At 39.7% G+C, this 16,561-nt stretch overlaps 2 protein-coding genes across 2 annotated transcripts in view; both read right to left on the reverse strand.

Annotated features, from left to right (window-relative positions):
* The window catches only part of LOC123976309 (ankyrin repeat and MYND domain-containing protein 2-like), an 817,726-nt gene that overhangs the window by 507,782 nt on the left and 293,383 nt on the right, over window positions 1–16,561 (reverse strand). The window lies entirely within an intron of this gene.
* polr1h (RNA polymerase I subunit H) lies at window positions 7,859–9,833 on the reverse strand. The gene is made up of 5 exons (XM_046058391.1): window positions 9,675–9,833; window positions 9,146–9,265; window positions 8,586–8,689; window positions 8,389–8,498; window positions 7,859–8,301 (listed from the first exon to the last, which is right to left on the reverse strand). The coding sequence occupies exons 2-5, from the start codon at window positions 9,261–9,263 to the stop codon at window positions 8,277–8,279; spliced, it is 357 nt and encodes a 118-aa protein (XP_045914347.1). The 5' UTR covers window positions 9,264–9,265; window positions 9,675–9,833; the 3' UTR covers window positions 7,859–8,276.

The following is a 16,561-nucleotide window of genomic DNA, read 5'->3' on the forward strand; positions in this document are numbered from 1 at the left end:
CCCATCCCGACTAGGCTGCTTAAAGATGTTTTACCCTTAGTCAGCACTTCTATACTAGATATGATCAATCTATCTCTATCAACAGGCTATGTACCACAGTACTTTAAAGTAGCTGTAATGAAACCTCTTCTGAAAAAGCCCAAACTTGATCCGGATGTTTTAGCCAACTATAGACCTATATCTAACCTTCCATTTCTCTCTAAGGTCCTGGAGAAAGCAGTTGCTAAACAGCAGTGTGACTTTCTACAGAGCAATAGTTTATTTGAGGATTTTCAGTCAGGATTTAGAGCTCATCATAGCACAGAGACAGCACTGGTGAAAATTACTAACGACCTCCTTATTGCATCAGACAAAGGACTTGTCTCTGTACTGGTTTTATTAGATCTTAGTGCTGCATTTGATACCATTGACCATCAGATCCTATTGCAGAGACTGGAACATTTCATTGGCATTACAGGAACCGCTCTAAGCTGGTTTAAGTCCTATTTATCAGATCAATTTCAGTTTGTACATGTTAACGATGAGTCCTCCATGCATGCCAAAGTTAGTCATGGAGTTCCACAAGGATCTGTCCTCGGACTAATCCTCTTCACTTTATATATGCTTTCTTTAGGCAATATTATCAGGAAATATTCCATAAACTTTCATTGTTATGCAGATGATACTCAGTTATATCTATCGACCATACCAGATGAAACTCATCAGTTAGCTAAACTTCAAATGTGCCTTCAGGATGTTAAAACCTGGATGACCTGTAATTTTGTAATGTTAAACTCAGATAAAACTGAAGTTATTGTTCTGGGGCCTAAGCACCTCTGTGACGCATTATCTAAAGATATATATAGTTTCCCTTGATGGCATCGCCCTGGCCTCCAGCACCACTGTGAGGAATCTTGGAATTATATTTGATCAGGATCAACATATATCTGGTTCTACAGCTGTTTCTAAGGTTCCTGAGTTTAGAGATAAGTCGGTGCCAGTTGAGGGCAGGTCTTGGTGAATTTTGTTTCTAATAGTTAGAATTTTATCATTAAAGAAGCTCATGAAGTCGTAACTACTGAGAGCTATGGGAATACTTGGCTCAATAGAGCTGTGACTCTCTGTCAGCCTGGCTACAGTGCTGAAAAGAAACCTGGGGTTGTTCTTATTTTGCTCTGTTTGTCTGAGTAGTACGCTGCTCTGGCATTACGGAGGGCCTATTATTTTCTTTTTTAGAGGGGCTACAGAGTCGAGTGTCATTTGCAGCGAACCTGCAGCACTATCAACAAGATGGTCGATTTGGGAGCGACTGAAATTAGCATAGGAGTCCTCCGTTACTTTGTGATCTGATAATGAATTTAGAGCTGATGGAATCGCATCCTTAAATTTAGCGACAGCAGACAGACATCTTGTATAGAAAATTTTACCCAATGGCGTGTAGTTCAGCAATACAAACTCAAAAGTTATCAAACAGTGGTCAGATAAAGAGGGATTCTGTGGGAACACTATTAAATGTTCAATTTCAATACCGTACACCAAAACAAGGTCGAGGGTGTGGTTAAAACAGTGAGTCGGTTCACAAACACTCTGAGAGAAGCCAATGGAATCTAACAGAGAGACAAATGCAGTACCGAAGCTGTCATTCTCAACGTCCACATGAATATTAAAATCCCCTACAATAATAACTTTGTCCGTTTTAAGGACTAAAGTTGACAAATAACAGATAAGAATTCAGAGTACGGACCAGGTCCCCGGTACACTATAACGAAAAGAATTGGTTGCAGTGATTTCCAAATTGGGTGTGAAAGAACAAGGCTTTCAAATGAGTTATAGTTTGGTTTAGGTTTAGAGCTGATTAGTAGGCTAGAGTGGAAGATAGCTGCAACTCCACCTCCTCGGCCTGTGCCTCGAGGAATGTATTGTATTGTGTGAGTATTAATATGACTGGGAGGGGTGGATTCATTTAGGCTAACATATTCTCCATCACCCAGCCAGGTTTCAGTAAGACAAAATAAATCAATATCATAATCTGATATTAGTTCATTTAATAGTACACCTTCAGAAGAGAGAGATCTGATGTTTAAGAGTCCACATTTAATTTTCCTATTGTTTTGCACTATTGCTCTTGTGGTTTTAATTTTTATGAGGTTTTTATGTACAGCTCCTCTTCTGTTTACCTTTGATTTAAATAATTCACTCTCGCTCACAATAACACTGTCTTTGTTACGGTAGCCTTCTGCTGGCACTTCTGCTGCAGTATCGCTCCTGAAGACTGAGCAAAACTGAATAATTATTCATTATTAAAATAACGCAAAGCATCATTGTCAACTGATGTCATGTAGCCTACTGTAGCTTAGCTAGTGTAGACGTGAAGGTAGCTAGGTATGATAATGACATAGAAAATAATTGTGGATTTCTTATGCTGAACCCCAAATTGTCCCCAGTGGCTGTTCCGCCAGTGTATGAATGTGTGTGAATGTTAGTTTCTGTTTGAGCACTTAGGCTCAGTGAATGAATGTGTGTGACTGGTGAATGCAGATGTAGAGTAAAAGCGCTTTGAGTGGTCAAAAGACTAGAAAGGCGCTATACAAATACAGAGCATTTACATTTACATTTACATTCACATTTGGTACACCAGCTTCTAAAAAGATCCAGAAAGCACAGGAAAGCATCCCGACACCGACCAGCTCTTCGCCACCGCCTAGTAGGACTGCTAGTTTTGCCTCAGAGACCGCCAAGAACTGCTGTAAAAACCCTCACGAGCCCGCCGCTCCTACATGCAATGCTGCAAGCACTGGTGGTGGATTTAGCCTGCTAGCTGCATTCGAGGAGCCTTTCCAGCCATCTAACTTTGTTTTTCCTAGTAGACTTTGGAACAGAAACTTTCAATCGTGCATTCACACCAGCTTGGAAGTGGCTGCATTACGTGGCTGAGACCAGTCGAGTTTTGTGTTTTGTTTGTCTGAAAGCAATAGAAAAAAAACATCAATGCAGACAGTTTTGGGGCAGACAACCCATTCGTGTCAGGCGGCTTTGGAAACTGGCGTAAAGCCACTGCAAAATTCAAGGAACATGAATGATCCAAGTTACACATGGTTTCAGTTCAAAGACACGCTGCTTTGGATAATGTGCCCATCAATTCTCTCCTGTCTGATGCGCTTGCTGAACAGCAGAGGACTGCTCGACATGTTTTGGAACTACTGTTCAGATTTCTGGGCAGGGTTGACACCACTCGTGATGGAATCCTTTACGAACTGATGTTGGAACAAACCTATTATCTCCCTAAAGAATGAGAGTGGGTGATGAGAAGAGGCAACTGGATGTCCAACACCATACAAAGTGAAATTATCCAACAGTTTGCCCATGCTATTCAGCTATTCGCCTGTTCATCAAAACTCTTTTCTCCTGCATCAAGAATATGTTTTTGAGACTGAACATTCCAATCGAACGCCTTGTAGCATACTGCTTTGATGGAGCCAGTAATATGTCCGGGTGCTTTTCAGGAGTGCAGGCTCGCCTCAAAGAATTGTGCCCTCAGTCAATGTATGTACACTAACAACGATGCGCTGGACTGGTTCTCCAAAAAGTTGCTTGTGAAGTGAGCCTTGTGGCCGATACTTTGAACTTTGTACGGGTGTTGCTACTGTAATTGGAGAACAGCAAACAGCTTTTTGAGTGGCTTTTCGGTTGCGGTTAACATCCTAGGCCTTTGCCCGATGAGATGGTGCATCCACGCCACAGCCATCAAACGTGTCTGTTTCTTTGACAGTACTCTTCTGGCTACACTCAATTTGCTGAAAGATGACAAAAAGATTCTCAGAGGGCAGCAGATCAAAGATTGGGGGACTGTGGAACCAAGCCCGAAAAGGGAGAACATTTTTCGGTCTTCTCTGTGGCCAAGCACTGTTCGAACCCTGCGAGGCAGTGGCACAGAGCCTGCAGAGCTTCAAAGCAAGTGCCCTTGGTGCACTTGAATGTGCGAATGTGAGATCGCATAGCGGCACTTCATAATGATGACACTGTGAAGGAGATGGTCCACTAGGTTGAAGCATGTGCCTCAGACATAGACATAGACCTGAAAATGCCAGACACCACTGCAAGAGTGAGCAGAACCCCGGGCCGCTTTTGCCAAAACATTGAACCAGAGGCAGTGGTGCACAACACAGCAACAGTGATTTGGCGACATGAGTTTTACCATGCTGTTGACTAGGTGTCAGCTGAGCTGAAGAGACGGTTTGATCAAGAGAATATGACACTAGCAGCGAGCTGAAAGAGGGCAGTTATAGTGGCAGCAGGAGGAGGAACTGTTTTGGAGCCCCTTTAGCTTCCCAAGGAGCTGGACACAGACCGCCTTAATCTCCAGCTCAAAATGCTTTGCGATGTCACCAGAGAATCTCAGTGTACCACAGTGAGAGTTGTAGCAGTCAGTTTTATCTATCAGTGCAATGCATGATGGTATATACAGCTTGGTTAGTGACCATCGGTTGTACACTACTTTTCAAAATGCATTCTGGGATACATTGAGTGGACTATATAGGGTATAATAATTATCACTATACATTTGGACAGCACTACAAAATGGCAAGCAGTGAGTAGTGGGTGATTTCGGACACAACCACACACACTTTTCCCTGATGAATGTCCACAGTCATTTTGAATGCTTTGGACATCCATTCCCTCATGAGAGACTTTATCTACTCAACTCCTGAGCGCCAAGCCACATTTGGAGTAATGTAACAGGAGCACCCTGCTCAAGATAAAACGTTTGGTTTATTATGAGCTGCCGCTGAGCAGTTTAACATAACATACGCATTCATTTCACACTGATAATTTTGCTGAAAAAATTTATTTGGTTATATTATTGTGTGCTTTGCAAATTGGGATTTTGAAACGGTGAAAATGTACCTATTTGGATATGTTTGTGTCTGCTGTGCTGCCAGCCTGCGAACCGTTTTAATTATGCGTAGGTATTTTTTATGTTCTTGTTAGCTGTGTTCTGTGACTGTATGTCTGCGCCCTGACAGAGCCAGAAGCTTAAATAACCTAGGCTAATGTATATGTGCTGTTAAAAATATTTGCTTTTGTGGATTTTTTCTTTACCGCTGTTTAACTATGTCTTGGCTATTTGTGTGTCTGATGTGTGCAACGGAGTCGGGTTACAAGACTGGTATAAATATGTTTGATTCTTATTATTGTGTGTTTACTGTGTTATTAGACTTAGACGTTATTAAGAGGTGTCCACCTGACACGAAAAAATGCACCTCCCACTACAGCATCCCCAACTTAAAACCTCTTCCCACGGCCATGGATGGGCAATGATCTCCTGAGCAGTTTTTATCACCTGCTGCCTGTGGTCAATTAGGTATTCAGATCCTTTACTTAAGTAAAAGTACTAATACTTCACTGTAAAAATCCTATGTTACAAGTAAAAGTAGGCTACTGCACTGATGTTACTTAAGTAAAAGTATGTAAATAGGATCAGGAAAATGTACTTTTGTATTAAAAATAAAAGTACTCAAAGCAGAAAGAAAAATGTCCCCTGTGACTATTATGCTACTATATATTAGATTATTATTACTCATGCATTCATGTAGTTGATTGAAGTTGAACTATTTTGCATCAATTTGCAATGAATGACTTTTTCATTATGGATTAATCTGTTGATTATTTTCTCCATTGATCGATTGTAAAAAATTCTGAAAATGGTGACATTAGTCATCACAGTTACACAGAGCCTTCACAGTGCTTGCTTTGTTCAATTCAATTTCAATTCAATTTTATTTATATAGCGCCAAATCACAACAACAGTTATCTCACAGCGCTTTTCATAAAAGAGCAGGTCTAGACCGTACTCAGTCTAAACTAAACATGATTAAATATAAGTTAAATAATCAGAAGGAAAAGCAGCAGATCTTCACATTTCTGAAGCTGGAACAAATTTTTACATGAAAAGTGATTATCAAAATTGCCAATTAAATTTCTGTCAATTAGCCAATGTACTACCTGTACTTGTATAAACTGAGTAGTTTAATTTATAGCAAATCATCACATTTTTTTAAATTATTCATATGTTTTGTGTGTAAAAATCTTACTTTGTAAAGTAACTAGTAACCGAAGCTCTCAGATAACTGTAGTGAAGTTAAAAGTACAATATCTCCCTCTGAGATGTGGTGGAATAGAAGTGGAAAGTGGCATGATACACAGTACAAATACCTCTAACTTGTACTTAAGTACATTCCTTTTGTAAACGCACTTAGTTACTGCTCACTATGCTTTCTATTGCTCCTCTGTAAAAGCTGACAAGAACTTTGGGAATTTGGCCTTCTTAAGCTTCCTCAAGAAATCCAGTCATTTCTGAGGTTTCTTCACCAGCGTGGAGATGTGAGACGACCATGTCAGGTTCTCTGTTATGCCGATTCCTAGGAACCTGAAACTGTTCACCTGCTCCACCGATGTAGACAGGAGTGTGTTTCTTTATCTCCTTCTTCCTAAAATCAACGATCAGCTCCTTGGTTGTAATACCAGGCGCTCCCGACCCAGAGTGGCAGAGACGCCATTATCCCTATTACAAGTCAGTGTACCATCAAAATGGTCTTGAAGCTCTTTTTTTAGATACCAGTTTTGAATCACTACATAATATTGCTTTAAAGCCTATGGAGGCCCATTCAGTCTCATTGTATTTATAACTCAGCACTTGTACATGGTATAATTGCCACTCAAACTGCAAACTGTTCTGCTGCACACTGATCACCTGATAAGGCTCATTACTACAACATGTATGTATAGTATATGAGTAATATATGGTAATGCATTAAAGCCTAATACAGAAGTATTTAAAACTTCCATTTACTCCCATTAAGGCCAATGAGTTTTCATATGATTATCAATTAATTAAAACCAATCAGCTTCAAGACGCACAGCAATCACACACATTCAGGAAATACTTCCAGAGTCTGGAGGAAGAGAGGAGAGGCACAGAATCCACGTTGCTTGAAGTCCAGTGTAAAGTTTCCACAGTCAGTGATGGTTTGGGTGCCATGTCATCTGCTGGTGTTGGTCCACTGTGTTTTCTGAGGTCCAAGGTCAACGCAGCCGTCTACCAAGAAGTTTTAGAGCACTTCACGCTTCCTGGTTTAAGGACCATGGTATCCCTGTTCTTAATTGGCCAGCAAACTGGCCTGACCTTAATCCTATAGAAAATCTATGGGGTATTGTGAAGAGGAAGATGCAATACGCCAGACCCAACAATGCAGAAGAGCTGAAGGCCACTATCAGAGCAACCTGGGCTCTCATAACACCTGAGCAGTGTCACAGACTGATGGACTCCATGCCACGCCGCATTGCTGCAGTAATTCAGGCAAAAGGAGCCCCAACTAAGTATTGAGTGCTGTACATGCTCATACTTTTCATGTTGGCCAACATTTCTAAAAATCCTTTTTTTGTATTGGTCTTAAGTAATATTCTAATTTTCAGAGATGCTGAATTTGGGATTTTCATTAGTTGTCAGTTTTAATCATCACAATTAAATGAAATAAACATTTGAAATATATCAGTCTGTGTGTAACAAATGAATATAATATCCAAGTTTCACTTTTTGAATGGAATTACTGAAATAAATCAACTTTTTGATGATATTCTAATTATATGACCAGCACCTGTATGTAAAACCACTGCACACTTCCTGTCCAGCGCCAACCTGCAGAGAGCAACAAGCTAGTGAACAGTTGTGCGTTTAGCAGCTAAAGAACCAGATGTTGACCAAACCAGAATGTGATCACACTACAAGAGCTAAAAAGGTGAATATTGGACAAAACTGATAATATGCCAATGTTGTGTTTACAGCTTGCTTGATGCCCCAAGAGGCCAAAACACATTCATGCAGCTTTAACAACATTTTATTATAAACAATTTTAGTTGTAAAAATGTCACATCTTAAATTAACAAGTTTTGTAAAGCATTAAAGTTCTTCATTCTTGACCTTGGAAAATGTAGTTTAACAAAAGAAATTCCTATGGTCATCTTACAAGCTCTTTCTGCAGCTTTCAGCTGTACCACGTTGTTTTTTTATCTGTAGAAGATCATCTATGACAAGTGAGATACACTACTTCCAAGAAAACTGAGTGAAGACTGAGACACAACTGAAAGCTTTGGGGGAGAGGCCCAGTGAGGCGTTTGCTCCTTCACCCTTATATTTACAATACATGTGTTGAGAAAGCATCCAACCATCTGAAATCAGCACTGGCAGACATGAGAGCAAATGCATGTGGGGGAATGGACAAGGTGGGCTGGATTTCTTTTCAGGAGTCCTCCTTCTCTTGATACCTGTAACATGGAAATCACAAAATGATCACGCAGCAGCACAAAATGCTGCAATCAAGTTCCTTAACATAAAGTGTTCATATTGATTACCTGCAGTTTACACATGTGAAGAAGACAGTCTGTCCTTCATCTGCAGACCTCATCTGCCTGGTGTGGTAAATCATCCCTTCTTTATTACAACGAGAGCAGCGTCTGTCAATCTAAAGGGAGCAGGTAACCTCATTAACACAGTGTACAGTTGTTACCGTCAACAGCAGTCAGTGAGTAGCAGACAAGACTGGTCTTACCACAGGTCCCTTCAGTTCAGAGTCCTCCTTGTCCTCTAGAGCCACTGACGACTGCTCCACAGGGTTGAAGATGACTGTAGAGCGGATCTCATGGCCCGAGATCTCTGGACAATAAAATACATGAATGGGATAATCAATCTAAATCTATATTCCCAAACGAAAATTGTTCACAGTGAGGTGTGTGGATTACAAACTATCTGAATGGATAAATACCAGCAGAGGAAAGTAAGAAAATAGGTTTTTGTAATTTGTTTAACCAGCCCTCTAAATGTGAGCTTCTCTGCTCCTATGATTCAATAGAAATGTCTCCAGTCATCACACTCATCGACTGTGATAACATATTCCTTTATTAATCCCTGTAGGGAAATTGGTGTTGGCACAGCAGCACACAGGAATGGTAAAGAACAAAAATGCAATAAAAGTAGAATCAGTAAGCATTCTTCCATTGATATAATATACAAACTGTATACACACCACATACAATAAATATGTCATTAACATTCTATGTAACTGGGATGGGGTGTTCAGAGAGTGTGCAGGACATGACAAAAAGTTGGTACCTGTTACAGGGATGCAGAAGGAGCAGCGGGGACAGCGGACTGTGTCCTGCATTCCTGGAAGAGGAAGAATGTTCCCACATTCTGGGCAGAAATTGGGATCACCACCAAAACACGACATCTCTGCAGAAAAGGAGCAGTGGTACTGTAGACTAAATTACAGTCACTGTTAAACACAATATACAATAGCTGTTGTTTTTTTACAATGCACACAAACATAACTGCCATAATTAAATGGCTGGCTGTAGTCCTTGTTGTCAGATCTGTCAGTTCCTTTTCAAAAGGCATGAAGGTGACACGTTTGCTTAACTTCACAGATTGTTCTGTGAGATTTTATGACTTTCCAAATAAATTTAAAATAATAACATTGCGTGTCCATAACAAATTAAAGCACAAAAGAACTGCACAACATGTAACGGAGCACGTCCCTTAAGCACGTGAGAATAAATGGACCCAATCTCTAACAGCTGACGGTCTATTCAACTTTAAATAAATCAAACATTAGCTTTCAGAGCAGAATTTAGTTACCTACCTGTTTAATGATGTTACCACGCACAAATAATACGCATTTTAGGAGAAAATATTAAACGTTGCCTGTCTGTAATGTTAGTGTGCAATTAGCATCTTGGCATCGGTTACACTCTGCAGGGTCTTTCAACTCTTCACCGTCGCAGACTGAGACGTCATATGGGTAGGCGTCGTGGTAAAAACAATTTCTCTTGTAGTTTAGGTATCTCCATTGCTAAAACTCATTTTTTCCAACAGTATTAGCACTTCAAGCAACCATATATATTTGTTACATTTTTAAAGTTCATATTTGAAAAGTGAACTGGTTTAACAGGCGAGCTGATTCGCTGATTCAATTACTTTTGGGGCCTTTCTCAAACCGGACTCTTTCCACTCCGTCACGGAACGGAGGGGGTGCGTTCCGTTCCAAGTATTTTTTTTTTATTACTATTGTTATGACACATTAACATACAACAAAGAATAGATCACTTGGTACAAATCAAAAACCAGTCTTACAAACACAGGAAATAAATGAAAATAAATGAATAAACAGAAAGGAGAATGGGGGTACCAGTTAGTAAAAAGCCTATAGAAAACAAAATAAGGTCTCATTTCGGTGCAGCAATATGGGGAGATTGTTAAAACAATAATTACTTGGATATATCTCTATACATCTTTCTTGCAATTATACTAGATTTTTCCGTTCCAAGTATATCCAGCTGCAGCCTGCAGACCGATGACATTCATCTCGGCTTACGTACATGATGGATCCTAATGCAAACCATTTTATTCTCTAGAAGCCAACAACAGAACTTTAAATATGTGCGCCGCTGTAGAGTTAACCGGTCGACATGCATATAATCAATAACTTTAGGCACATACCCTGGTTGGGGTAAGAGGAATATACTTCGGGGGGCTGTCAGGAATAGCTAGCTAGCTACGGTTAGCTCCCCCAGGCCCAGTCACACAGACCACTGCAGCCAACACAGCAGACGTGTCCAGCAACAGCTGATAATGTTCGTACCGCTGTTATTCTGTCAATAAATTCTCAGTAATGTTACGTTTTAACCTAAATCTGACACATCTGGCTCGTTATGTAACATTACAGAATATTCTTGGTTTGTGAAACTTAAAATCACTTTGGAAGAAATAAGAGATATATATATATAGTGGTATGAATTGAAACATTGCTTTATTATCATCATTAGGCTATTACAAAAAAAGTATTTGCAGGAATTATAGTATAAATATACTATATTAACAATATATAATTATAGTATAGTAAATATTAACACATAATGTACACTGATTACTACGTTGACACTTAACACCTCTTTTTTTAACAGTTCTTTTTTTTTATTTATTTATTTATTTATTTTCCAAAAACTTTATTCAAAATTAGGATATACAGCAGGAAAACAACATCTTCTGTACATCGGTAAAGTCTATGGACATATCACAAATAGGCCAGGGAGGTCAAGGGTTATGGAAAGAAAGTATAATTTTAACAAAAGCAAAAAAAAAAAAAAAAGTGTCTTTTAATAAATATCTTGTAAAGCTTACAGAGGTCATATGATTTAACAGCTTTTTTGTTTTTACACTTAGATATTGAAAGAACATAGTGCTTAATGTTAGCAGCAAGCTCCAAAAAGCTTGGTTTCTTTTTAATTTTTTGTCATGTTTAGTGAATCCAAACAATACATTTTCCCCACCGCAATGCAAATTGAGGGTAAATATGGACAACAATAAATTGAGAAACTTTACTCCAAAGTTTCTTGGTATGTGGGCAAGACCAAAATAAATGCACCAGTCTTTCATTGAGTTCTCCACAGAAAGTCCTTTTTCAGTTTTTGCAGGTAACCGTTAGTGGGATAAAATCTGTGAAGCATTTTGAATGAGACTTTGTTGGTTAAAAAAAACTTGTGTGGCAAAAGCCAGCTCTTTTTTTTATTTAACAACTGAGCGGTCGAGATAAACGTCATCACGTTTTGTGCGCGGTGGCTTCTGGGACAACCCATATATGGAAGTTCAACTTCCGTCAACTTCCGTCACATTTGTCTATGGTTTTTATATACAGTCTATGGTTTGTCTGCAGGCTGCAGCTGGACCCTTCTCTTACGTTCGCCTAGTTGTTCCCACAGTCTATGGTTGTTCCTTGCACAGAGTACTCTGCCATGTTAAGATTCCAAACTATAACTGTGTAGGGAAGAAGTGAACAATGGTTCATCAGTTTGACGGAAGTTGACAAGCAAGATTTCCCATTAGATAGGAGAGGCAAAAACTTTAGCATTAGGACACCAGAAGGGACTGCATCAAAAACTAAGAAACATTCCTTTGGTGGTAAAGGAATACCATAATTAGTCTAGATGTTCGCTAAGCCACGCCCCGAATACAGAGCTGTCCAATCACAGCGCAGTATAGGACTCGCTCTAACTGAGGTCCGACACTTTTGTGGCTGCGCTCCATTGACTGGAATGCAAAATGAGTCATCTAGCTTTTTTTCGCTGTATTTTTCCAAGATATGGTCAAACGCTGTTCCTGGGTCAAAGTACAATTTCTTAGATAGTAGAAGTAATTACATAATTTTGAGGTCATTAATGACGACAGAATGTTTTCCTCTTCATCTGAAAAGAAAGATTTTGTCTGAGATATTTTCAAGAGTGGACACCTTCAAAGTTCGAACTATATTTCTATCATTTCCACTGTTTCCTAAAATGAAAGAGGTTCATCATAATAGCTAATATTTCACAATTTATATTCATAAGTGTAGATATTTTAAAGCTTTTATAAATGATCTGAAGATTTTTGTTCAGTCGTTGAAAAAACTGGAAAGGAATGGTGCCTTAAGACTCTGAGTTACCTCCATTGTTTTTTGATTTAATCCCCTTAATTTATTTTATATTTTTTTATTTTATATTTTTATTTTTTGTAAATTTTTTGTTGTTTGCTGTAGGGCTGCTCGATTATGGCAAAAATCATCATCATTTTGGCTATAATGGAGATCTTGATTATTAACACAATTATTGATTGAAACATTGAAACATCGTGCTTTTATTGAACTTTTAAAACGGAATGCTTCATTTTTTTAAATGATTATGGATAATCCAAAAATAAGAAATCAAACATTTTAAACTTTAAACGCTCTTCTAAGTGTAAGAGGAGCACAATGTTTCCCCAGGTTGACTGCTTTGGCGGGCAGATGTTGTGTGGGGGCTCTGTGTGTTTGTGTGTGTGTGTGTGTGAGTGTGAACTGCTTGAGTTGATGACAACAGTGATGTTCTGTCTGGAGATTCAGTTACTCTGGTTCTCATTTCTCATCGTTACCAACGATAGTATAAATCTGGTAATGCGTTAGACAGGGACATTGTGCACACCAGGTTTAGTATAAGCATAAAAAAGTGATAGATGTGGGAATCCAAATAAACAGCAATATCAAGAAGGAACACGATAGAGGACCTGAGCTTGAGGATGACACGAGGGGTAAGACACACACACACACACACACACATATAAACACTTTATTACACTTAATTAGGTACACTTGTTCCATTGCTTGTTAACACACATCCGCCAATCACATAGCAGCAACTCAATGCATTTAGGCATGTAGATGTGGTCAAGACAACCTGGTGAAGTTCAAAGTGAGCATCAGAATGGGGAAGAAAGGGGATTTAAGTGACTTTGAACGTGGCATGGTTGTTGGTGCCAGACATGCTAGTCTGAGTATTTCAGAAACTGCTGATCTACTGGGATTTTCACGCACAACCATCTGTAGGGTTTACAGAGGATGGTCTAAAAAATATCCAGTGAGCGGCAGTTGTGTGGAAGAAAATGCTTCGTTAATGTCAGAGGAGAATGGGCAGACTGGTTCCAGATGACGGAAAGGCAAAAGTAACTCAAATAACCACTCGTTACAACCAAGGTATGCAGAACACCATCTCTGAACGCACAGCACGTCAAACCTTGATGGATATCAACAACAGTTATGTCACAGCGCTTCTCATAAGAGAGCAGGTCTAGACCGTACTGTGTGATGTTATTTACAGAAGCCCAACAGTTCCCACCAAGAGCAAGTACTAGGCGACAGAGGCAAGGAAAAACTTCCTTTTAAGAGGCAGAAACCTCGAGCAGAACCATGGCTCAGGGTGGGCGGCCATCTGCCTCGACCGGTTGGGGGTGAGAGACAGAGAGAGAGAGAGAGAGAGAGAGAGCGATGGAAGGAGAGAGAGGGGAGGGAGGCAGCCTACAATATACACACAGAGGTACAGACAGTAAAGGTGATGTTGCTATAGACTAAATGAAAAATGGTACAGATATTTACAGTAATGTTAATGATTATAATAACAATAATAACAATAGGACTAGTAACAATAGTTATATAGAGGGTGTCGAACAGGAACACGGGGGCAGCAGGTGACCCGCAGCCACAGATCCAGACTCCACAGCTCCAGAGCCAGAAAACCTGCAGGAAGTGATAGGAGGAGAGAGGAGAGGGACGAGAAAGCACAAGACTACTAGAAAGGGGAGAAGTCGAGTTAGTAACATGCAATAATGGGATGAGGTTGCATACAGAGGGAGAGAAAGTAGAGGAGAGAGGACCTCAGTGCATCATGGGAAGTCCCCCGGCAGTCTAGGCCTATAGCAGCATAACTAAGGGATGGTTCAGGACTCACCTGAGCCAGCCCTAACTATAAGCTTTATCTAAAAGGAAAATCTTAAGCCTACTCTTAAATGTGGAGATGGTGTCTGCCTCCTGAACCCAAACTGGAACCTGGTTCCACAGGAGAGGAGCTTGATAGCTGAACGCTCTGGCTTCCATTCTACTTTTGGAGACTCTAGGAACCACAAGTAACCCTGCATTCTGGGAGCGCAGTGCTCTGGTGGGGTAGTAAGGTACTATGAGCCCTTTAAGATAAGATGGTGCCTGACCATTAAGAGCTTTGTAGGTAAGATGATTTTAAATTCTATTCTGGATTTTACTGGAAGCCAATGCAGAGAAGTTAAGACAGGAGAAATGTGATCTCCTTTCCTGGTTCCTGTCAGAACACGTGCTGCAGCATTCTGGATCACTTGGAGAGACTTAATGGATTTTTTCGAGCAGCCTGATAATAAGGAATTGCAGTAATCCAGCCTAGAAGTAACAAATGCATGGAATGCATGGACTGCATCATTTTTAGACAGGATGTTCCTGATTTTCGCAATATTACGTAGGTGAAAAAAGGCGGTCCTTGAAATTTGCTTAATGTGAGACTTAAACGACATGTCCTGATCAAAAATAACACCAAGATTCCTCACAGTGATGCTGGAGGCCAGGATCGATGCCATCAAGGGAAACTATATCTTTAGATAATGCAGCACGGAGGTGCTTGGGCCCCAGAACAATAACTTCAGTTTTATCTGAGTTTAACATTACAAAATTACAGGTCATCCAGGTTTTAATATCCTGAAGGCACATTTGAAGTTTAGCTAACTGATGAGTTTCATCTGGCTTGATCAATAGATATAACGGAGTATCATCTGCATAACAATGAAAGTTTATAGAATATTTCCTGATAATATTGCCTAAAGGAAGCATATATAAAGTGAAGAGGATTGGTCCGAGGACAGATCCTTGTGGAACTCCATGACTAACTTTGGCATGCATGGGGGACTCATTGTTAACATGTACAAACTGAAATTGATCTGATAAATAGGACTTAAACCAGCTTAGAGCGGTTCCTGTAATGCCAATGAAATGTTCCAGTCTCTGCAATAGGATCTGATGGTCAATGGTATCAAATGCAGCACTAAGATCTAATAAAACCAGTACAGAGACAAGTCCTTTGTCTGATGCAATGAGGAGTTCATTAGTAATTTTCACCAGTGCTGTCTCTGTGCTATGATGAGCTCTAAATCCTGACTGAAAATCCTCAAATAAATTATTGCTATGTACAATGTCACACAGCTGTTTAGCAACTGCTTTCTCCAGGATCTTAGAGAGAAATGGAAGGTTAGATATAGGTCTATAGTTGGCTAAAACATCCGGATCAAGTTTGGGCTTTTTCAGAGAAGGTTTAATTACTGCTACTTTAAAGTACTGTGGTACAGTACTTAGTATAGAAGTGCTGACCAGGGGTAAAACTTCTTTAAGCAGTTACTTGGTAAAGATTGAGGGAAGCAAAGTTCAGCAATACAAACTCAAAAGTTATCAAACAGTGGTCAGATAAAGAGGGATTCTGTGGGAACACTATTAAATGTTCAATTTCAATCCCATATACCAAAACAAAATCGAGTGTGTGGTTAAAACAGTGAGTCGGTTCATGAACACTCTGAGAGAAGCCAATGGAATCTAACAGAGAGATAAACGCAGTACTGAAGCTGTCATTCTCAACGTCCACATGAATATTAAAATCCCCTACAATAATAACTTGTCCGTTTTAAGGACTAAAGTTGACAAAAACTCTGCAAATTCAGAGTTCGTACCAGGTGCTCGATACACTATAACAAAAAGAATTGGTTGCGGTGATTTCCAAATTGGATGAGTTATAATTTAGTTTAGGTTTAGAGCTGATTAGTAGGCTAGAGTGGAAGATAGCTGCAACTCCACCTCCTCGGCCTGTGCCTCGAGGAATGTGAGTATTAATATGACTGGGAGGGGTGGATTCATTTAGGCTAACATATTCTCCATCACCCAGCCAGGTTTCAGTAAGACAAAATAAATCAATATCATAATCTGATATTAATTCATTTACTAGTACACCTTTAGAGGAGAGAGATCTGATGTTTAAGAGTCCACATTTAACTCTCCTATTCGTTTGCACTATTGCTCTTGTGGTTTTAATTTCTATGAGGTTTTTATGCACAGCTCCTCTTCTGTTTACCTTTTTAAATAATTTCGATGGTCGGGGGACAGACACCGTCACTATAGGATTT

Source organism: Micropterus dolomieu, linkage group LG09, assembly GCF_021292245.1.
Source record: "Micropterus dolomieu isolate WLL.071019.BEF.003 ecotype Adirondacks linkage group LG09, ASM2129224v1, whole genome shotgun sequence".
Lineage (NCBI taxonomy): Eukaryota > Metazoa > Chordata > Actinopteri > Centrarchiformes > Centrarchidae > Micropterus > Micropterus dolomieu.

What these genes read in the sequence shown, in the direction of transcription:
- polr1h (XM_046058391.1), bottom strand. Translation starts at nt 9,263, where the DNA reads ATGTCGTGTTTTGGTGGTGATCCCAATTTCTGCCCAGAATGTGGGAAC. An exon ending in CTTCTGCATCCCTGTAACAG is followed by an intron (nt 8,690 to 9,145) that starts GTACCAACTTTT and finishes TTTATTGTCCAG; the next exon opens with AGATCTCGGGCCATGAGATC. An exon ending in CTGAACTGAAGGGACCTGTG is followed by an intron (nt 8,499 to 8,585) that starts GTAAGACCAGTC and finishes TGCTCCCTTTAG; the next exon opens with ATTGACAGACGCTGCTCTCG.